This window comes from Chlamydotis macqueenii, chromosome 2 (assembly GCF_036417535.1).
Source record: "Chlamydotis macqueenii isolate bChlMac1 chromosome 2, bChlMac1.mat, whole genome shotgun sequence".
NCBI lineage: Eukaryota > Metazoa > Chordata > Aves > Otidiformes > Otididae > Chlamydotis > Chlamydotis macqueenii.
Window position 1 is genome coordinate 138,461,355 of NC_141557.1, and position 22,063 is coordinate 138,483,417.

Below are 22,063 nucleotides of genomic sequence, written 5' to 3' on the forward strand. Positions count from 1 at the left end.
CTCACAAAAAAAAAAAAGTCAACTTTAGGAATTGCAGAAAAACTTAAAGAGAGAAATATGGTGTTAGGCAACTTTGTCCTAAGTTTGTCTTAAGTTTGCATGCTAGACAGAAATTGTGACCTTGAAACTACAGATGAAAAAGTCACTGATTAATTTATTTTAAAGCCTGAAAAAGAATTTAGAATGTAATTACATAATTAAATATTACCCAAAGATACTTTTGGAAAGATTTTTCTCATGGCATTAAGTGCTGACTGCTAGGCTGACAGTACTCCATTTGTTCATATATATTTTTGACCACTGACATGTAAGTGCTGCAAGTGTGTATCCATTCTTGCTAAGAGTATTTTGCCACTCTATTGAACATGCTGGCCCATCCCTTTGGGACTAAGGATTACCTTATTGTACTCATCAGATTGTCATATGTTATGGCTGTCCTGAATGCCATAACATGGCAGCAAAAGCACCCTCAGAGTAAGCACAACTAAGGAAACTAGCTGTATTCTGTGTCAACACCATAAACTGCAGCATTTCCTTTGTTATTCTTTTACTATATGGATAATGCTTAAAAGGGAAGAGCAGTAATTCAAGCCATGTAATCACAGACTGTGACTGATGTATCCTTTATACTGGAAGTACAAACCATGAAATATCTAAAGTTATAAACCTCTTATTATCGGGAAATGCTGTCAGCACACTATGCACCTGTACCACCCATTTAGGCAGAATAAGAATATAATGCCTATATAAACAAATGCACATCCCAATTGGGGGGGTGAAAACCCCAAAATACCAACCAAAACATAGCAAGATAACAGCTATAAACCGAGAATCAACTGTCCTGTTAACCTTATTATTTAACTGATGCTAAAGGCATCCTTTCCTAATTTCCCTCTGCTTCAGATCATCTATACATATGTTGAAGTACAGCTTTTGTGTTTATAGACCTTAAAAAAAAACACAAACCTTTTTTGGCCTATCAATCAGACATTTCATAGAATAACCTAGAGTAGTCATAAACTCTAATCTGGCTTTAAATTAAAGACAAATTAGCTATAGGGCAAACAAAAAACATTCTGAAATGCCTTAATTATGACCCCTGTCCCTATAAGCTTTGTGACTTTTTATGCATTCACAGGGTGGGTGAGGGGAGGAGTTTACCATCCCAAAAATTAATGGTACTTATCAGCAATGACTCAAACTTTCTTGAGAACAGATAATACTTTTTCTTCTAAAACATAATCTCACACTTAACCAGCAAAATACCTACTAAATTCCCCTGCCCTTCCAGCCTCCAAGTCATTTTTTAATTACAAGAATTAATGTGTGTGTACCAACACTAGACTACAAGCATGGTAAAATTTTAGCAGTTTATTTTCAGTGTTTGAAATCTCCTTTTTGTAGTAGCTAGAAGAACTTTAAAACCAACAAATCATCTAAAGCTGATTAACTGGAAAAGTCACTTGCATTCACATTTACAAAACAGCTGATAATACAGAGGCAAGAATTAGTAGCAAAGATGATGTTTGCTTACAAAAATAATCACTATTAAGTTTTCAACAGCACGATTAGGTCAGAAAAATCTATTTTGAGGATTCTTGTAACAAATCTTGTATTTTCCTTGCAAGTCTTCTGGCTCCTTGATCTCTTTTATAGCAACTATGAAATGAAAGCACCAATTTGTTGTGAATATTTTTAATTTTAATTCCATTTAAATTCAGAGGATTCAGACCAGTATGCTTCTGAAACTGATTCCTAGCAGACAGCACAAAAAAGGTGTTCAGAATTTAAAAATTTGGCCACATTTAAATTTCTCTGCTCAGAGGAATCTACATATACAGACTTGGCATTATCATTCAATATGCTTTTTCATTAGCACTTAAAAGAGAGGACAAATAATATGTAGAGGAAATGAAGCTACACTAGCCTTTTAAAAAGAGTTTACATGGAAGTTTAGTAATGGTGATGACTTTACATAAACAAAGTAAGTTTTGATCAGTGCAGGTGATCAGTCACTGGACAGGCTCCCCAGAGAGGCTGTAGTGTCTCTGTCCTTAGAGATACTAAAAATCCAACAGACAAGGCCTTGAATAACCTGTTTTAGTTGATGCTGCTTTGAGAAAGGGGTTGGACTACAGACCTCCAGGTTCCTTCCAACCTCAACTACTCTATGAAACTGATTTTTTTTGGTATTGCACAAGCAAAGGTTAAAGCAAGTTTTCATCACCAAGTTGCAACTTTGTTGTCTTAGTTTGAGAGGAGACTAAAACTTCATATAAAATTCTTTAGTACTCCAATTACCATCTTGTACAGTTGCAGTGTCAGCAATGGTACAAAGTCCTTATCCACACAGCCGAAGTATTCTGCTGAGCCTGAATGTTGGAGATGCAGTTTTTCCTCAAACAGCTAGCTTTTATTTCTTGCTAAAGTTTAATATGCTGGTACTAAACCAATCAATGCATTCTAAATACTGACATAAACATTTATTTTCTTACATAAGAAAATAGCACAGTTGGTTGCCAGCCTGGTTACCAGTGAGAGATGTTAGTTAAAACTAATCAGAGATTGACCTGGAATGCATCCAGACGTCATTAGCAAGGTAATATTCATATTACAAGCATGTGGAGATAAAGCACAGACCACTACAAAAGCTCAGCCTGAAGTCAAAATTCTTGATCTAATTCCAAGGTTCGTTTTCTGCCTCAAGGTACTACACTGACCAAAGAGAACAAGTAAGCCTATCCAACTAATCAGTACAGATTGTGCAGCCTTTGTAAACTGCATATTCATTGCTGTCTTGACAAACTGTAGTAAGTTCACTCTTTCCAGAGGAAGCAGCCAGCATCATTGTCGTCAAGACCCATGTATGCTGAGCATAAGATTTGAGATCATTAACTATACAAGTTTTAAATGTAAGGCACACATTTAATGGCAATTTCTTTTTTATTAAAAAAAAAAGTTGCGAAGACAGCTAATGTGAACAGGAAGGTCTTTTTTCTTCCTTTAAGAGGAAATGCCTGCAACCACATGAAATCAAACAAAACCTAAACAGTTTGCACACAAAAAATCTGTTCTTTTTTAATTTTATTACACTAACCTCAGTAAGAAGTGTTATTTACTAATGCAGGTAGCACTGAAGTTCGTCTATTTGAACCGTTTCTGTGGTCAATCAACCAGCACTTTACATTTTATTTGATGTTAAGTCATGGGACAAGGGATTAAAGCAAACTAAAAAAAAAAAAAAAAAAAAAAACCCAAAACATTACAACTCCATGCTTTTATACTTTCATGTAAGACATTCAATGTCCTCCAGAATTTCTAGGCTCTTCTCTGCCACAAGAAGTAGGCACAATACAGTTCTCGTATCTTAACCATACAGATTTTTCAACCAACAGCTAAACAACTGAACTAAATATTATTTACAACCGTTGATGGAAACTGTTTCTTCTGCATCTTCTAGTAATTAAAAAAGTGAAAATAACTGTCAATACTGTCAAATCTAGAATGGTTTATTCTAGAGCATCTTTTCTCCTTTACAGCAAGCTCAACTTAACTTTCCGAGGACCAATTGGCCTATCATTCAGTTCATTAATAGCAGCCATAGCTTCCTCATAATTTGTCATTGCAACAATGGCATCACCCGAAGGTAATCCTTGTTCATTATACTGTACAGAAACTGACTCTGGTATCACTCTGTAGCCATAGAAAAAATCCAGAATCTCATTAGGAGTAGCTTTAAAAGGTAAATTTTTCAATCGAATAGGAACAACACGTTCAGAACCACCACTGAAATTTGGATCCGGCATAAATCTTCCTTCAGGAAAACTTCCCATTTTATTATTCCCAAACTCCATTCTGCCAAAAGGTTCGCTCTCACCACCAAAATCCATGAGGGGTGGCGGACCTCTAAAATCCTTAGGAGGGCACATGAAGTCCTCAGGGGGGTGCCTAAATTCAGGATGCCTGAAGTTCCCAGGGGGACCAAATGAATGCATAGGTGGCCCTTGTGGTGGCCCAGACGGTGAACCAACTGGACGGGAAAGATCACCTCTGTCATACGGATGTGAGTGACCCTGCATTTCATTTGGTGCAGAGAATGGCATATTTACCCCAAACTTCCGCATCTGCTCTTCAGATATAAGTCTTATTAATACCTCTGTTCCCAAGAATCTTCGACGATTTAAATTTTCTGCTTTCATGGCTTCTTCTTCAGATTTAAACCTCACTAAGGCTTCTCCCAGACCAACTCCTTTGTCATCACAGAGCAAGTAAATATCATCTTCATCAATATCAAATCTTGCAAAGAACTTTTGCACTTCAATTTTTGACACATCAAATGGAAAATTCCTTACATAAACACATGTCTTGGGGCCGGAATGACCTTCCCGATAACTTTTTTCTGATATCGCCTGCCCAGAATGATCTCTCTCCTGTGATCTTTTCCTCTCACAAGAATCAATTATTTTCAACATTGACTTTCTTGAAATCGGAAAAATATAAACGGAACGATTGAGAAGAACCTTTCTATGACATTGCAAAGCAGCCTGATAATCTCTCTCACTCCTTAACATCACAAAGGCATCTCTAGTTCTCCTCTGATGTTTATCCATTAGAAGCTTTATTTGTTTGCTGCATATATCCAGATCAGGGAAAAAAGCTTTCAAATCCCTCTTCTCCAGATTAGTAGAAAGATTTCTTAAGTGTATGTAGTATTCCTGGCTGGGAGGTGAACGAGAACGTGTTCTTTGTCTCCTTGGTGATCTTGAATGAGAATGCTTCCTTGAAGGAAAGTAGCCTGAACTTCTTGGAGAACGGTCTTCGCACAAAAAGTGATCCATTTCATTTGGCATGTCTACCCTCCCACCATATTCAATCCACCGTTCCTCTGTAGTTGGGCTAATTTCTATGAACCTCTGACCCATGTATTGTCTATGACGTTTAAGTCCTTCTAAGGCATCACCAGGGGTAGCAAATTTTACCAAGCAATCACCATTGTTCAAACCATTGCGATGCTTTATCAGAATCACTCCATCCACACATATCCCAGAAAGGAAAGCACGTACTTCATCTTCTGTTGCAGAGTAAGGTATACCACGTAGAAATAAGTAAAGATCATCTGGGTTAAATGGATGAGAATCCTTTCTTGACTGATAGCTTGATTTAGGCATACCTATGTCACCATGTCTTGTGCCATTGGTATGGAAACCAGCCTCCGGATGATTTGGTGGACCGTAACCAGGTTTACTTATTCCTTTTGGAAAAGCCGTGACTAAATGTGGAATGTCTCCAACACCTGATGCACCAGAACCATTAGTACCTGTTCTTCTGGAGCCAGGCATAGGTTCTCGTCCCACACGGTCAAATCGTTTCCGGCTCATTTCTATGGTATTCTGCATTTCTGCCTTGCTGCTGAGAAAGAGCTCTACGCGTGAGTCCTTGATAAACCCTCCTGAACAGCTCATGGCACGCCGTGCATCTTCGTCTGTTGCAAATATAATAAAAGCCTCCCCAATCTCTCCTCCAATAATATGTACGCCTCCATCAGGAATATTCAATCCCAAGAAGAAACGACGAATATCTGCCGGACCCGCAACAATAGGAAGCCCCTGTAAACGGATGACTACAGCCATGCTGAGCTCAACCCACAGCAAAAATCACCTGCAGACAAAAAGGTACACATGATAGCACGTCTTTAGTACTCAGCTGTTACAGTATCTTAACACTTAAGAAGCTAGAGCCTTTTTAATGAATGTCCTTGTCTCAATGAAGAGAGAAGGAATCAAAAAACTCACAAGTTCACAAGAACAAGATTAAAACCAGATTCACTGAAAGTTCATTAGTCAGAACAATTGCTACTCCACCGGCACACGTGCACAAGCACAAGTCTATCAATATTCCCTTTCCTAAGGGCAACAAAATCCACCTAAGTCACTCCTTGCCATCCACAATACCTAAAGAACACCTAAAGTCTTTCACAGCATAGTTACTGTATGCCAGAGATCTCTGCCCAGTTCTAAGGAACAAGAAAAACAAAACAAAAAAAAAATCCTGTTTACTTCTGAACAGGACACCTGTGATCATAACACAGGAAATACTAGATAATAAAAGGAGAAAGGAAAAAGGATAACTATGTTACTGGAAAATGAATTAATTCACCAACAGTGATGACTTTACTGCTTTGACAAGTTGCTCTACCCAGTGATCAGTTCTGTTCAGTAACGTATGTTTTCTCAGCGTTCAAAAACGTTGTCTCTTTCCTGTAGTCAGAGTATTAACCGCAGCAGCCACATGCGCTCAGGAGACCATATCCTAGTTCCCAGCCACAGGTCTGTGAGAAAAAAAGGCCGTGTATGATCTTGTCACAATATTCAGTGAGAAGTGTTAAGCTTTTGGCAGCTTACCTGTTTCTGCTTTGAAGACCTGATAAATTCTGTAAAATCAACTTAACTGTGGAAAGAAAACGAAACATAATTAATGGCTGATATCTGTACTTCGCTTTACATACTGTGCTACACTGCTGCAACTCATCCATAGCAGTGGCCAATATTAAAGCCAAGCATGTAATAAACCCACAATTTGGGATACTATGAAGAACTCCATCCATGTTCCAAGATGCTATGCACTTCATCTTTCTGTTTCCATTTTTAGAAGCAAAGGAAATTAAAAATGTAAGTTGACTTCTGGAAATGATGAAAACACGATGAGATTACTTGGTCATCAATTGTGCCACAGTGAACTGTTGAAATGAAACAGACTGACAGTAAATCGAGGGAAAATCTCTCAGTTCAATTTTTCAGTCCTTGAAAGATACGCAAGTCCATCTCAAGATTACAGGATGTGTCCATTCTTCTGAAATCCACCTGCTTTCAAAGTTCACAGCAAGAGTATGCTACTCACCAGTCCAGCACTGGTGTAGTACACAGTGAAGACTATCAAATGAAAAAGTAAAAATATCCAACAAGGAAAAACTTCAGGGAGTACTTCAACTTACAAAGCAAACTTCAGGATTTTCCCTATATGTTTACTTTCTTTCAAACATAAGAACAAGAATCACTTTAATACACTGACTTAAACGTATCCTGATTTTCAACGCTATCTAACAGGACACAATAGACAGCACAGTACTCTCAGCACAAACACAAGCTTCTATAGCAAATGACTGCATCCCTTTAAAAAAAACAAGAGCCCAACAGTCCAACAACAAGTGTCTGAGACTATCCCTTGCTCAGTAAAAAACATAAAGCACTAGATCCTGATGTCAAGTTATCTATTGATCACAGTAACTATCACTCCACCTGAGCTTAGCAGAACAAGGGCAAAGCCCAAATTCTGAAACTAATGGACTCTATGTCAGTTCTACATCAGCACTTTGTAAACATAACAAACTGAAAACAACTGCCTATTTAGTAGCTTCACTAAAGATCATCCATTCTATTTTTGTGGTGGGTTGACCCTGGCCAGCAGCCAAGCACCCACGCAGCTGATTGTTTGCTCCTCATCCCCACCAGCAGGATGGGGAAGAAAACAGGAAGAGCAGTCAAGAAAACTTACGTGTCAAGATAAAGACAGTTTAATCAGTGAAGAGAAAAAAAAGTGAAACAAAGGAAAACACTCACCACCTCCTACAGGCTGACTAATGTCCAGCCTGCCTCCGAATAACAACCACCTTGGAAGCCAATAAATAAAAAATCCTCCCAAAAAAAAAAAAAACCAAAACAATCAAACAACCTTCTTCCTCTATCTCAGTTTTTGTTGCTGAGCATGATGTTACATGGCATGGAATATCCCTTTGGTCAGTTTGGGTCAGCTGTCCCCGCTGTGTCCCTTCCCAGCTTCTTGCCTACTCCCAGCGTATTAACCGGAGTGGCAGAGAGGGGAAAAAAGAGAAAGCCTTGACACTGTGCAAGTGCTGTTCAGCCGTAGCCAAAACACTGATGTGTTGTCAACACTCCTTTAGCCACCAATCCAAAACACAGAACCATAAGGGCTGCTATGAAGAATGTTAACTCCATCCCAGACAGACCAGTACACTTTTTAACGTATCTTCTCAACAGATGTGATGGCAATGCCAAAAAGCAAGGAGAATTCAAGAGCAGAATTTTCTTATGGAACCTTCGTGTCTTGAAAAATCAAATCCGCTGCCCTGCTACTTCATGAGGTATTTAATCTGTAGTATTTCTCAATTTCACAACTCTGCGTTCTTATCCCAATTTTCAAAACGGCATTCAGATCTCCTCAGTATTTCTTCGGTGATAAACGTCAAGTTCTCCACGATGTACCATGGATACAACATACAACCTTCAGTGGTGACAACTAGACAGTGATTCCAGATCATAATGTGATATTTAAGAAGTCCACAAACAGAAACGCAAGTTCAAACAATAATCTTTTACTGACTGTATATTAAGCAATCAAGTACTGGTAGAAAGTGTAGACAAGCCATCCAACAATTTAAAGTGAATGACCAAAAAGAGTGACTTTTGGGATGACAGTGCCACACAAAAATAAGACCAATTCATTAACTGAGCAAAGACTTCAGAGAATAATGATTTAAATAGTAAACAGACTGACAACTTCATGCCTCCAATTTAAAAGCAAAGTGTGCACACCATTTTAAGAAATTTTATATTTGAATTAACTAGAGAACAGTACTATACCTATACTTTCGCAGCCTCAACAAATTCCTAATACCAGGAAAACGTCACTAAAAAAAAACCCCAACATTGTAAACATTGTAGGAAACTAAGCCTGCACCAGACTAGTATTTTTAGGGAAACACCGAGAGATTACATAATCTGCATGCAGTGAGCATGCAAGCTAGAAAGAACACCCACAGAAATACGTCAACTATAGAACTGGACCAATTCGAGAATAACTAGTGGATCAAAGATCGGTTTCTTAATTCCAGTCTTCCTCAAAATAAGCCTTATCAGTTGCAGTTTTCACACTGCTGACAAAACATGCGAGTGAGCTCTGCAGCCGGGCCCGCGGCACGCCCGGCTTCAGCACGGGGCCGCTTCCGAGCGCTGCGAGCGGGAGAGAGCCAGCGAGGGACCCCGCCGCCCGCAGCGGCCCTTACACCGCTCCCGCCCCGGACGGCGAGGCACAGGCCCGGCAGGGAAGCGCTGTGGACAAGCTGAGGGTGGAGGCCGACCCCCGCCACACGCGCTCCGGCCCGCCACAGGCCGATGGGGATCCGACCCCGCGGAGAAGCCCGACCTCCCCACGGCACCGGGACAAGGCTGAAGGGAGCCAGCGGGGAGGGAAGGGCGATGGGCAGTCAGGCGGCGTGAGGAGGCCGCGGCCCGGGAAACCGCCGTGCAGCAGTTCCGCGAGGGCTGGACTGCCGAGAACCGGCACACGGCGCAGACCCCACGCCCTTGGTTACACGTAGCGCCCCGGGAAGCCGGGCGCTCTCTCTCACGCCATCCACCCACCGGACACGCCACTAGGACCGGCTCGGCGCCGAGCCCCGCTCCCCGCAGTTCCCAGCACGGCACCAGCAAGATGGCGTCCTCCGTCGCTCCCCCTCCACAACGCTCCGAGGAGAAGCTGCTGTGCGCCTGCGCGACCCCCTCCCCTCCACCCCTACGGTTGAATCCGCACCAGCCCTTCCGGCCTTCTCGTGGCGCGGCGGCACGCGGGACCCTATGCGCGCATGCTCCGAGAGCGCGGCGCTCCAGAACGCCGCCGGGAGGCGCGGCGGAAAACACTGCTTTCGTAACCCCGCGTTTTTGCACCCGCGCATGCGCACTCTCACGCCTGGGTCATGGCAACACGCATGCGCGGCGCTTCGGCGCGCGAAGAGGGCGTCGGCGCTGACGGGGGTGGGAGGAGCCGCTCTGCAGCTGGTGCGCATGCGCCCTGGGCACGGCGGCGGTGGGCGTGGGGTTTGCGGAGTGGGCAGCGTTAGTTACATCGGCGCTGGGTTGGCGTGGTGGGCGCTGCCTGCAGCCTCTCGTTCCCGTTAGTCTTGGTGTCTGCCTAGATGAGGAAGAGGAGCAGGCAGGCAGGCAGGCAGGCAGGCCCGGTGCTGACCGTCCTGAGTTTGTGGGTGCCTTGGGCACCGAGGGGGAGGTTTGCACCCGCTGCTTTGCTTACAATGGCTGCAGACACGGCTTTTAACCGAACACGGGGCTGGCTCAAGTGTGGGTTTTGGGAGGGAAGGCAGGCAGGAATGGAGGGGGGGAAGAGGGGAAGGAAAGGTGTCAGGCTGTGTGCACGGGAGAGGCAGGTGAGGTAGTTATCCTAGTCTTTATACCACCTGCTTTCCCCCTGTTGTTTTTTTTTTATGTATTCTCCCCTGTATTTCTAGACATAATCAGTACTTTTCTGCTCCATTTTGATAGATAAAATTCAGTATTATTTATAGTAGATTCACCTAGTAACTCAGCTTTTAAAAACTTGTGGAACCCAGCAGAAGAAATCTGATGAGGGATAAAGCATTTGGTGTGATAAGGATATAGGCTTCTAAGCAATGCTAATACAGGGAATGAGAATAGTTAAGCAATTGGCGCACAAAAAAAGGGACAGTGAGGAATAATTAAAATGTAGGGCATGAAGTGCCCTGCAAAGTTTTGGTGATGTCTGAAGGGATGTGAACAAGAGCATCCTGGCAGGTGAAAATGTAAAAGGGAGTAACGTCAGCTGCGCATGCATTCCTCAAGGCGGTTTTGTGTTTGCCCTGCTAGCGGTTTCCCCTTAGGGGGAAATAGCACATGCGTACTATGTTTGTGTTATACATTGCGTAACGGTTTTAGAGAGGAGGTACCAGAAAGCACAAAACAGGCCTCTGCCTTCTCTCGGTTGTTTTTCTCGCTGGTCTCATGCAGCTTCACGTTGTAAAACAAGCCAAACAAAGCCCTCCTAACTCCACTTCTCTGCTTCCAGCTGTTCCACCCCGCTGGGTTCCCCGAGTTCCCTGCCCCCTCGTAGCCGACACCCTAAATCCTCTCCCCGGCCTCTGTCCCCCGCCCGCTTCGCTGCCTGCGGCGGGCCCCTTGCGCTTGCCGTACGAGAGGCGAGTGACCAATCAGGGCGTGCCGCTGGCGGCCGCGGGTAGTCATGGCGACGGCGGCGCACGGGAGTGCCGCTGCTCTGCTGCTGGCGATGGCGGTGGCCGCCCCGCCGCCCGCCCGCGGCTTCTCCCTCCCGCTGCAGCGGCCCGCGGACTGCGGCGATGGGCGCTACTTCGACGTCTCCCGCCTGGCCTGTGGGCCCTGCGGGCCCCACCAGCGACAGAGCGCCGGCGGTGAGCGACCCGGCCCTGCAGCGCGGGGGGAGGCGGGGCTGCCCGGGGCGGTGCGGGGCCGGCGGAGCTCAGGCAGCTCCGCGCTGAAATCCGGCCCCCAGCAGCCGGAGGTGCAAAATCCAGCCTCGGGTTTTGGCGGTAAAACAGCTGTTCGAAGGGGCAAGTCGGAAAAGGCAGCGAAAAGGGCCAGGATCCCACAAAGACCTAATGCGGCCACAGCACAACTTTGATACCCGTGCTCAGAGATATCTCCCGTCAGGCGTCTGTGTGGTCATAGGTGTTCATGTTTCATAGGGCCCAGAGTTTCTCTTCACTAACACTTCTGTACCTTGAAACTTCTTGTCAAAATTTCACTGTCTGAGATGTTAAGTATCTGAGATCTTCAGGCTGTGTGTGTAGTAATCCAAGTCCCACATGGGAACTTGGAGCATGCACAACACACCTTGACAGTACTTAATGTGTGTACAGAAACAGCTTCAGGACTAAAACCCAACAGCATTTCTCTTCAGAGCTGATACTCCAGTCAGATGCCGTGACCTGGATGGCTGTGTTCACAACTGCCGTGTAAAAGCTGGTCACCTCTTCCTCCACCATCATGGTACCTTAAAAGAGTAACCCTGTGTAGCTTACTTGCAGAAGAAAATGCCCCATAGTGGTTTTCAGACCCTCTTGATAATGTGGATGTCTAGATCCGTAACTTTCTTTTAGGCCTGAGTCTTCCCCTAACTCAAGGGCTTCAAGGAGAGATAAATTCCAGGGGGAGGTTAGGGATTTAATTTTTTCCACAGCATCTGGCCAGAACAATGTAGGTGGCTGCCACTCAGTCTGCTGTTTGCATCTTGTTAGAATTCCACCTGGGATTGCACAAGTCTGCCGGTGCACTCCCTAGCCAGTTCATCCCTGTGGATTCTGCTTTCGAGCAACATGTCTAAAAATTCAGGTGTCATCACAGTGAATGTCACAACTCAAGTCTTTTCATCCATCTAATCCTTTGGGGCTTTTTCTGGTTTATAGTTAAGTAAACCAGTGACTGGTTGATCACATTGACTAATATTTATAAAAAGCTGGTCTCACAAGGATGTACTTTAAGGTTATAAAACTTCACAAATTTTTACATGATTTTACATAACAGTTCAATAAGCTTAAATAATAATAACTACAGTTTATTAGTACATAGAATAAATTTTAGTTTGCAGTGTGTGTTTAAAAATACAAATATAGGTCTACACATAGTGAGATTGAGAAAGTTTCTGAAAAAAAAGTTGTTGAGCACCAGCAGGTGTCCACCATACTGTGCGATGAAAGTAGTGTTTACTTTAATTTCATACTAAATGTGCAGTATGTTCTGTTATTCGGTGAAAACCACTGAAGGTTGATCATAAACCATAATCCTTGATCCTCCTACACAACTTTAAAAGCTTTGAGTTTAAAATAGCTTTACAAACTACAGTTGTGTTTTGACAAACCTCTGCATATAAACATGTTTTGTTTTTAGGACTGGCTTCCTATTCAAAGGATAAAAACTGTGTACAAACATATAATGCCGGTGTTGTAGACAGGATGAGCTAAGAAGGGCAGTGTGCCGCGATTTATATCTGGTTTTAGACCAACTGATATAGTTTTAAAAACCCCACAAAACCACAAGCTTTTGGTTCCTGTTCCCCTCTGGTATATCAGTCAGCCTGGTAACATTTTCCTAAAACATCTTTACATGAACATTTTTTAAAAAGCAAGGTGATTTTCATTCATTCAGGGCATTTATTTGTCTGTCTAATAATCTATATTAATCTATTCAGAACAATAGCAATTGTTCATAGTATTCTTTGAAAAAAAAAAATCAGTTTCGTATAGATTAAAAGTGTGGGTTTTTTTTTTCAGGTAGTTCATGTATATGTCAACCAGGATACAGGATGGTTTCTAGTAGTGGAGGGTCCTCCATCATTTGTGAAAAATGCCCAGAAAATATGGTAAGTCTTGAACTTTTTGTACTTAACCATAATAATACTACTTTTAGAATTTTGAATTTCCTCTTGAATGCAAGTTATTTTTCATTAATTTAAAATTATTTTGCATAATAGTCTTTGCTTGGGAATTTTTCAGGCCATGCGTGTAGGTAATAAGGAAGTACTTTTTTTTGTCTTTAGAACTGTTTATCACTACTCTTTTGCAGACATTTTTTCATTATAAATTTGACCCCACAGACAAAGTAAGAGTATTTTAGATGTTTAATTTCCTTCCACTGCTTTTGTTTTCTGCTCCATGTTGTGTTATCCTTGCCCAGAGACCACTGTTTTATAGAAAGCTAAAGATGCCTTTCAGCTCACAGGTATTTTGTTTGATTATTTGTATAAATCCTATTATTGTAATATTTAGGCTCTATCTTTGTAGTCCCTGATTCTTTATCTTTTTACTTCAAAATGAGCTGCTGCTCTTATAGTGCTCTAAATGTATGTAACTTTGTAGTTTGGTCACTTCTTTCTACCTTTTTTGGCAAATCTAAGCTATCATTTTGGGTCATATTGACAGCATTGAGCCAGATGCACCAAGCTTAACCAGCTTTTTCCTGCTACAGTAAACAGAGAAACAATTTTTCTCCAGCAAAAACAACTTTTCAGAGTGAGAGCCTTCCTGAATACTTATTTCTTTCCAATAACTGTAGAAGAAATCTCAAGAGACCAGCTTAGTTGCCTAAGTTAGGTGTTTAATGGCTAATAGGTAATGTAAGTAATTTCCCTCTTCTTTCCGTCTTCTTACTGCATTAGACAAAACATTGGCAAATATCTATTGGCGTTTTGGTCATTCTGCTGTTTCTTTCTCTTTCCTGTAATGGTGCCATTTGTCTTTGATCCTATGGCAAGGCTTTTGCAAAGATAAAATTATGACAGTGGAGAAGGGAGTAACATCTGTGCCACCTGAGGATGAGCAGTTACCTTCATTTTCTTCATTGGCTTTGATCTGTAGTGCAGCTACTTCATAGTGTACAACAAGTGTAGATGTGAACTGTTTGGGTATGTGCAAAATTCCATGCAGTTACATAAGCTGCTTGACTTAAGACTCTTCAATTTCCATTACTTTTGTAAATTTATATGCAAATATGGTTTTTTAATGCAGTTATGTTTATTGATATTTTTTCCAGTGTAGAACCCCTATATCTTTTTTTAAACTTTCCACTTTTAATCAGCTCTTATTTTCAGTAAATGGTGTTAGCTAATGGGTTCAGAAAAAATTAAGAACACTTTTTTTTTTAGTCTATGTCTGCATAGGAATTACTTTTGACAGATTGTTTAGCCTATTTCATCTTTAAGAGCTTCAGGAATGTTTTTGATGATGTTGTATCTGAACACATTTTCTAGTAAATAACATCTGGATCAGGCATTCTTCACAGATATTTGGTAATGTCTATAGTTCTGAAAATTGTAATAGTTTTACATTTTATTTTAGAGCGGAGTTACTCAAGATGGATGGAATTGTATTATTTGCCCTAAAGGCCTAACTTCAGATGGAAAATGTAAATGCCTCGATAATGAAATATTAGGTAAGAAATATATACAAGTTATTATTATTAGTGCTTATTTTAGATATTTGAGTCTATTAAGACATGCTCTTCTATTGAATAAGAAAGGAAATTTAACATATGTTTACATAGCTAATGTAAAAATTCAACATCCCACTTGATTTTAAACCTCATTCCTGAAAGACAGCAGATAAATCTGTTCTGTTGTTTATGGTGATAAAAACCAAACATTCAAAAAATGAATACTGGTGTATCATTTCCTTTAAGCTGGTTGACACTGGGTGAAGGCATTAAAATTGGGATAAAAACAAGATCAATGTAGATAAGAAAAGAGATTAAAATGTTTTGGAGAATATGATGTGTAGGTACTTCACAGTATGGGAATTATACCTATATGAGTAGGTGGAACAGAATAGTCTGAGCACACCAAGCAAACTACTATCCCATAGTATCAGTGAATTTCATGCCTCCCTGAGTCATATGCCTATATCTGTGATTTTCTGCTACATGGTTCTGTGCCTCTTACTTGATGCTCTCTCATAGTTGCAGATGAATTTCTCTAGACACAGAAAATTAATTTTAATGTTAACTTTAGTGTCTGTGTTAACTGTATTTTTGCTTGTCTTGCGTAGTAAAAAACTAAGAGCAAAGTATAATTTTCATCAAGGGTGTAAACCAAAAAAAGCTCCTGGGAGCTCTAGTTTTCCTTATTATCAAGACACGTGATGGAAAGGACTTTCTGTGTGCCTGTAATTCTTTGAATTAGTATTACTAATGTCCACTTCAGTTACATTTGTAATGGAGTATACTGAGGGAATCACTGTTTTCCAAATCATTAATTTAAAATTTTCCTAGGAATCTGTAAAAAAAGTGAATACCAAATTATCTCGCTTAAACTTTATGAGAGTTACCAAATACATTCCAGGACTTTATGGTAAAATATTGAGAGCAGACCTGATTCTGTAATTTAATGTGCAGAAAGAACATGAGTATTGTAATTTTTTAGATTGTCTTTGTGTCTCTTTTTTTTTATATATGTAATTAAACTTGAAATCTCTTACCAAATTATTTAATTGCTGGAAGATGTAGTTTTGAAACTTTGATTTTGTTACATTTATATGAATTTCAGATTAAAATTAAAAATATTTTTTCAGTAATTTGTAAATTTGATGTTTTGAGTTTTAGCTTTGCAGTGAAGCCTTGGTTTGAAAGTTGTTTCAGAATAAATAACAAAGGAACAGCAAAACTGGACATGAAATACTGCCTTTCTCATTAAAACTAAACTGCATGTGCATAGCTATAAACAGTGCACATATTCAAATATGAATGTGCATTTATAGTGGATGTTATTTGCAAGTTGTGCCCTTGATTTTTTGTCAAATAAATTCTTTGCATTTATTTTAGATGCACATAGACACTTTATTTTTTCACACTTTTCTTAACCTGTGTGACATGCTGTGCATCATGCAATTTTATGACAGTTGCTTTTCTTTTCCACTTAGTGGAAAGAAGTGTCGATGGCATTTTGCTTGATGAAGCGTTGTGCAGACGTTGTAATGGAAGCAAGCAATCCTTCTCTGCTCCAGATGCATCAGGAAATAGGTGAGTATTCTTTCCTTTTTGTGATGATAAATTTGTAAGTGTCATGTTCTGTTTAAATGGAATATTCTTGAGGAACAGTCTGTATCTTTGGGATGATGATGGTTTTAAAAGCAATGAATTGCAAATCCTCAACTCCTTATCAAACTCAATATGTTTTGTGTTCACTGAAGTCCTTATATGACCAGTGGCTTGGTTTGTTTCTTTTGCTTTACTGTGACTACAAGAAGGCTGTGGATTTGAAGCAGCAACAGAATTCTTTTGATAATTAACTGTTTCATTTCTTTTCTACTTCACTGGCGGTAGATACAAATTGGTAACGTCTTTCGGGTTTCAGTTCGAACTAGTGAAGATGCTGACAGTGTTATCAGACATACTATACAATCAGCTTTCACTAAGTACTAAATCTCATATTTATATTTTAAGTTCATTCTTCATGTTTGTGATCCATAGGTGTGTAAGATGTGATCAAACATTCATCAATGTAAGCAAGTCCTGTGACTGCAGCAGCCCAAACATTTTAGTAAGTAGAAGAATGCTTGTTGTATTGAAGCTCAGAAAAAGAAAAGTTATATTGGAAAATGTATAAATTTCCAGATTTTTATTTCTTTCTTTTTCTTTTTTTTTTTTCAGGCTGGGGGATTGTGTTTCAGTGCTAGTGAAAGCTTACCCCCAAAGGGAGTTGCAACTGTTCGTTTTGGACAACTAGTAAGTGTGTTTATTCTAAAACGTTTTCAAGCTATCTTAGTATTTACTTTCAGTAAGTCTTTAAAGTAAAGTAAGTCTTTCTGCTCCTGAAAAACAAAGGTGGTGGTTTCTTGTCTGATCACAGTGATGCAACATAATTTGCATCAATATAGAGTGTAGACATGTAGACCAGGCAAGCATTATTCTAATGGAATACATTTAAGAAAATTCATACCTTCTTGGAAACTGTAAAAGTGAAGTAATTTACATTAATTTAGTATCCAAACAAGTAGTATGTGGCCTACTGTATGTATATAAAACACACACTTCGTATCATAAAAACATGCTGAAGAGTCCATGAGAGCCTCTGGGCTTTTTAAATTTCTTTGTATTACGTAAAATGGGTATTCATATAAAATATTTGAAAGAATATATGACGATTGAAATGACATTTTAATGTGTTAGATGGTTAAAACTGATAGAAGAAAATGGATACCTTTACAATTGGAGATTGTGTATGAAATTGTTGAACTCCTTGAATTGGCTAATGATTGAAAATACATTGTCTTGGGAAGAGTGAAGGTATTTTCATTGTTTTACCTAATGAACTTGTATTAGTTGTGAAATGTGCTCGAAGTTAGGACCATTTTTCATGTAATTCTCAACTCATAAAAATACTTTATGGGCAATAAATGTAGTTTTTTCTTAAATGAATTAAAGTTAAAGGCTGCTGCCTGAAAGAAAGCAAAAAGCCGTCTTCAGTTTTCCTGAGAGCAAATATTGGTCTTGCTTTCGGAAAAGGCAGTCTTCTAAATAATATTTTATTGAAAGCATGTATTTTCAGTTGTTTGTAGTATATACAAAAGCTATTTTTATTTCAAATATGAGTAGTTATATAAAAAAAACAGGTTGTGAAATAATTAATTTGGCAAATTTGGTCCTCAGTTAAATTTGTCACCCAGTCAACACCTCACCCTTGAACTCACTAGTACTTCCCTTGTGCAGTAAAGAAAACTCCTTTGTCACAGAATCTGTATTCAAAACTTGAATATTTCTGCTCTTGTTCTGTATATTTTGTCTAATTTAGTGAAGTGAAACAAATTACTGCATTATGGTTGTGTTTTGAACTGAGCTGGTTTGATTTAGACATTTACAAAGGACAGAAGACTCCTAGAAAAAAATCAGTAGCTTCTTTTAGCTGACGTAGTTTTCCAGGTTGTTACATTATAGATAAATTGTTCTGAACAAAAACAGTGAAGCAGTTCCTTATTTACAGGGTATAACACTGACATCAGCATGGTTTCTGAAAAACCTGCAATCCTCAGCCTCTGCCTGTTGGGTGAGTTTCATTAATGTTTGCATTTTACTTTTTTTTACAGAGAAGTGATACTCTGTATAAAAGCATGGCAACTTCAGTTTTTGGAGGTTAGCTTGCTTATTTTTAAAGAATCTGATTTTGGGATGACAGTAGTTGAGAAAGAAGTGTTTAGAAGGGATATTGAGCACTAGTCAATGTTAATGAAAGTATCCAGGGCTGGAACGTTCACAAGGTGAATGGTGGTAAACAAAAATCCTGCAATAGTCGGTAGATATGTGAACTATTATTAAGTAAGGGATCACTCAGAAAATTAACTTCTTACATATTCTGTATTGATTGGCAGCTGATCTTTACCTTTTATTTGGCTTTCAGTTAATCTTTCTGTTTTGTGATGGACAAGGATAACCATAGAATTGTCCTTTTTAGCTTTGCTTTGATTTACGCATTCAAGTGTTATTTACCATTGTGTTGTTCTGAGTGGCAGAAACCAGGGGTGGAAGAGTGGCTGCAGCCACAGAATCAAACACACTTGTGAAGGGGATGTGCCTCTACCTCCTTTTTACCAATTCCCTTATCACACGTTCTCATTTTCCTTTTGTATTCCTCTCCTCAAAATCATGTTTTAACTTCTCAGGCCCTACCTTTTCTCCCAGTCTGTCACGACCCAAAGGGTTACCTGGCCTACAGGTGTATAAAGATTGCAGCAGTGGATTCACAGGATTCTGTAATACACAAGCACAAGTATTATTTTATTTCCAACATTTTTTTTTATTACAGACTACTACAAATTACTACTAGTAAAGTGAGTATGCTTATGATTAATAAAGCAAGTATATGTATATTCCAGTAGTAACAGCAATTAATAGTAGCAGCAAGCATTTATTTCAGTATTACAAGTTACTACAAAATTATCACTAGTAAAGCAGCAAAACAGTTATGATCAATTATCTACATACATGCCTATGTAGGTATATATTATTCAAAATAGTACCAGTACAGTGCTTAGCACACCACTCCCAGGATTGCGGCCTCAAAATCAACGACAGAGGATGTCTCTACTTTGCAGATGATCTGTGTCTCGGAGTCTGGAGTCAGCCAGGCGTCCCCAGCGATGGTCCGATAACTTGCCTAGGAGAGCTCATAGAAGAGCTTGTGCAGGGGGAGTTCTGTGTGTGTGTGTGAGAGACAGAAATAGACAAACAGGCAGGGTCAGATTCACTCTCCATTTTGGGCAAAAATTAAGTTGTTTTGATATTGCAGAGACATAAGGGGGCGTAAGACAGCACCACCTGGAGCAGCCAATAGTTGATGATGTTTTAAATTCTCTCAGACCAGTTTTTATTTTTCCAGAATGTTTTTCTGCTCTTTCAGATAGAATAGCCAATAGCAGTTGCTGATTATTGCTTTCTTAGAATGTTTTCCCTCCTTTCCAGACTATTTTTCACCTTTCCAAATGATAAGTTGCTGTTAAAGCTGTTTGGTTTTGTGCTTATCTATGGTATCTCAGGATGTCTCTGGTGTTTAGGTACCCATCTGCGCTTCTTGAGGGTGTTTCTGGTTCCCAGGCTAGCAGTTGCCAGGCTGGCAAGCATTCTCTCTGTCAGCATTTCAGCAGACTTCTCTTCAGTGTTTTCCCAGATCGCTTTTATGGCTGCTCCCATCACCATCTCATACACACAGCTCTGAGATGTATTCTCCTACTTATCCCATTCTTTTTTACAAACTGAGGCTGTGATCATCACTTACACACGTTTATCCTGCTTGTCTGCCTCAGCCTGCTCAGCTCTGCAAAGGTGCTGCCTGAATGTAACATGCATCTGACCCACACAAAGGCGATAGCTGGTGGCAAGTTAATACTGGTGCGCTGCACAAGTACCCACAGATGCCAGGCATCACTTCTGCCTACCACATGGCAGTGATTTGTTTACCAAAATGGAGCAATGGTGTAAATACAACATAGGTTAGGAACAGCAGAATAAAAGAAGTACTAAAACTGAAAAGAAGATATTTATGATGCATGTAACTATAGTTGTCATTCTTAGGTCTTTGATGGAATCATCTTTGTCATACAACCTAAGTGATGTTAAACATTTTGATTCCTAACTTCATTTTCTAAATGCAGATTTTGACATTTCTGTCACATCATACCATCTAGCTGGTGCAACTAAAATAAACTGAAAAGTGAGAGTGTTGATTTCATGCTGCCATCTGCAGACCTATAAAAACATGGAACCTGAATAACTGGAAGAAAATATTAGCTATTGACAAGACAAAATCACTTTCAACTGAAAATGAGGGTTTAGGAGAGGCTTATTAAAGATAACATTAGTTTTTTGACTGCCTCACCAAAAGAAAAGGTAAGTAAATACTTTTCTGTGTTCTTGTGTTTCTCCACTGCAGCTGTACTCCAATCTAACAGCATGCCAAGCTCTTGGAAATATGTGTGTAATGAATATGAACTCATTCAGTTCTTCAAGTACTGATGCCTGTGGTTTATTTCGGTATATTTATGTCAATACAGCAAGGCTAGGCATTGTTCATTCAATAGCCTTCTGGTAAGTTACCTTTTCCATAACTTTGATCTTTAATCGTGTATTATAGAAATTATTATTCTGAATGTTCTTTGGTGCAAAATGTTACATTTTTTTTTAGAGAAAACATTGTAATTGTTTTCAGGAGGCATAATCTTCCATGGCTATATTACGGTGATCAGCCAGGATTAGCATCCCAAGTGCTTGAGACAAATCATTTCCCTACAATCTTCAGTTTTAAAGGAACAGATAAGGTAGGTTTTGGGTAGTAGACGTGGGCAAACAGACAATTAGGAAGAGGACATAACCACATAAAGTGGTATAGATTCATTGCAGGTGTGGCTCCACTGAAGGTAATTTTTAGATAGTGTAACAAAACTCTGTGAGATCTTACGGAAGGGGAGGGTGATATTTATGTAAAAAATCTCTAGGTAAGATGATTTTACTGACTTACACTCACTTGCTCAAACATTTATTTTGCTTACACTCTCATATCCACGTCCTCATAACACCAAGATGTGCTTGCCTGAATGGTCTGACCAGCATCAATTGTGCGTGACACAAGGCACAAGGGATGCCAGATATTAAGTCCTCATTATGTCCCCAAGGTTCTCTGGATTGGCAGTGGTGAACTAGTAATTACACAAATCTTTTATACCCCTTAGGAGTTAATAGTTGTTTTAGCATCGTCCTTTGCTTCAGAGTCTTGTTTCTTTCAGTTTCTATAAATCTGAGGCAAAGTTGGTCTTTGTCTTTTCCCCTTGTTTGGAGTATATCCATCTTTTTGTCAGTTTTTCTGGTAAGCTAATTGGAAAAAGAGGAGTGTACATGGTATGCTGTAACATTGCTACTATTCTCCTGGTGCCAAGGTACATGAGCTTTTGCTGACAAGTTGTCTGTGCCATGGTTTTATCAGAACCCATTTCTCAGCTTTATTGCTGGGAACGGTGTTCTTCATTATTGCTGTGTGGTGTTTAACCCTTTCCTTTCGGTGCTTACACACACATTTCTATCCCTACTTAGAATCATAGAATGGTTAGAGTTGGAAGGGACCTTCAAAGGTCATCTAGTCCAACCCCCCTGCAGGAAGCAGGGACATCTCCAACCAGATCAGGTTGCTCAGAGCCCCGTCCAACCTGGCCTTGAGTGTTTCCAGGGATGGG

At 40.0% G+C, this 22,063-nt stretch overlaps 2 protein-coding genes across 7 annotated transcripts in view; one reads left to right on the top strand and one right to left on the bottom strand.

Annotated features, from left to right (window-relative positions):
• Nucleotides 1-2,921: 2,921 nt before the first annotated feature.
• On the bottom strand, nt 2,922-9,630 carry RBM12B (RNA binding motif protein 12B). Of its 6 annotated transcripts, XM_086741015.1 has the most exons (4): nt 9,438-9,630; nt 6,402-6,447; nt 6,161-6,328; nt 2,922-5,658 (listed from the first exon to the last, which is right to left on the bottom strand). In XM_086741015.1, the coding sequence occupies exon 4, from the start codon at nt 5,628-5,630 to the stop codon at nt 3,534-3,536; it is 2,097 nt and encodes a 698-aa protein (XP_086597141.1). In that variant the 5' UTR covers nt 5,631-5,658; nt 6,161-6,328; nt 6,402-6,447; nt 9,438-9,630; the 3' UTR covers nt 2,922-3,533. The 6 variants fall into 6 exon arrangements, with proteins under 6 accessions (XP_086597141.1, XP_086597136.1, XP_086597139.1 ...); XM_086741010.1 differs by lacking the exon at nt 6,161-6,328; XM_086741013.1 differs by having other exon boundaries at nt 6,161-6,447.
• Nucleotides 9,631-11,037: 1,407 nt separating this feature from the next.
• Nucleotides 11,038-22,063, top strand: part of TMEM67 (transmembrane protein 67) — a 33,431-nt gene continuing 22,405 nt past the window's right edge. The window contains exons 1-9 of the mRNA XM_086742480.1: nt 11,038-11,251; nt 13,130-13,218; nt 14,693-14,786; nt 16,268-16,367; nt 16,818-16,887; nt 16,998-17,072; nt 18,328-18,390; nt 20,770-20,924; nt 21,046-21,154. Of these exons, the coding sequence (XP_086598606.1) occupies nt 11,065-11,251; nt 13,130-13,218; nt 14,693-14,786; nt 16,268-16,367; nt 16,818-16,887; nt 16,998-17,072; nt 18,328-18,390; nt 20,770-20,924; nt 21,046-21,154 (942 nt within the window). The 5' untranslated portion in view covers nt 11,038-11,064. The remainder of the gene's footprint in view (nt 11,252-13,129; nt 13,219-14,692; nt 14,787-16,267; nt 16,368-16,817; nt 16,888-16,997; nt 17,073-18,327; nt 18,391-20,769; nt 20,925-21,045; nt 21,155-22,063) is intronic.

What these genes read in the sequence shown, in the direction of transcription:
- RBM12B (XM_086741014.1), bottom strand. Translation starts at nt 5,630, where the DNA reads ATGGCTGTAGTCATCCGTTTACAGGGGCTTCCTATTGTTGCGGGTCCG.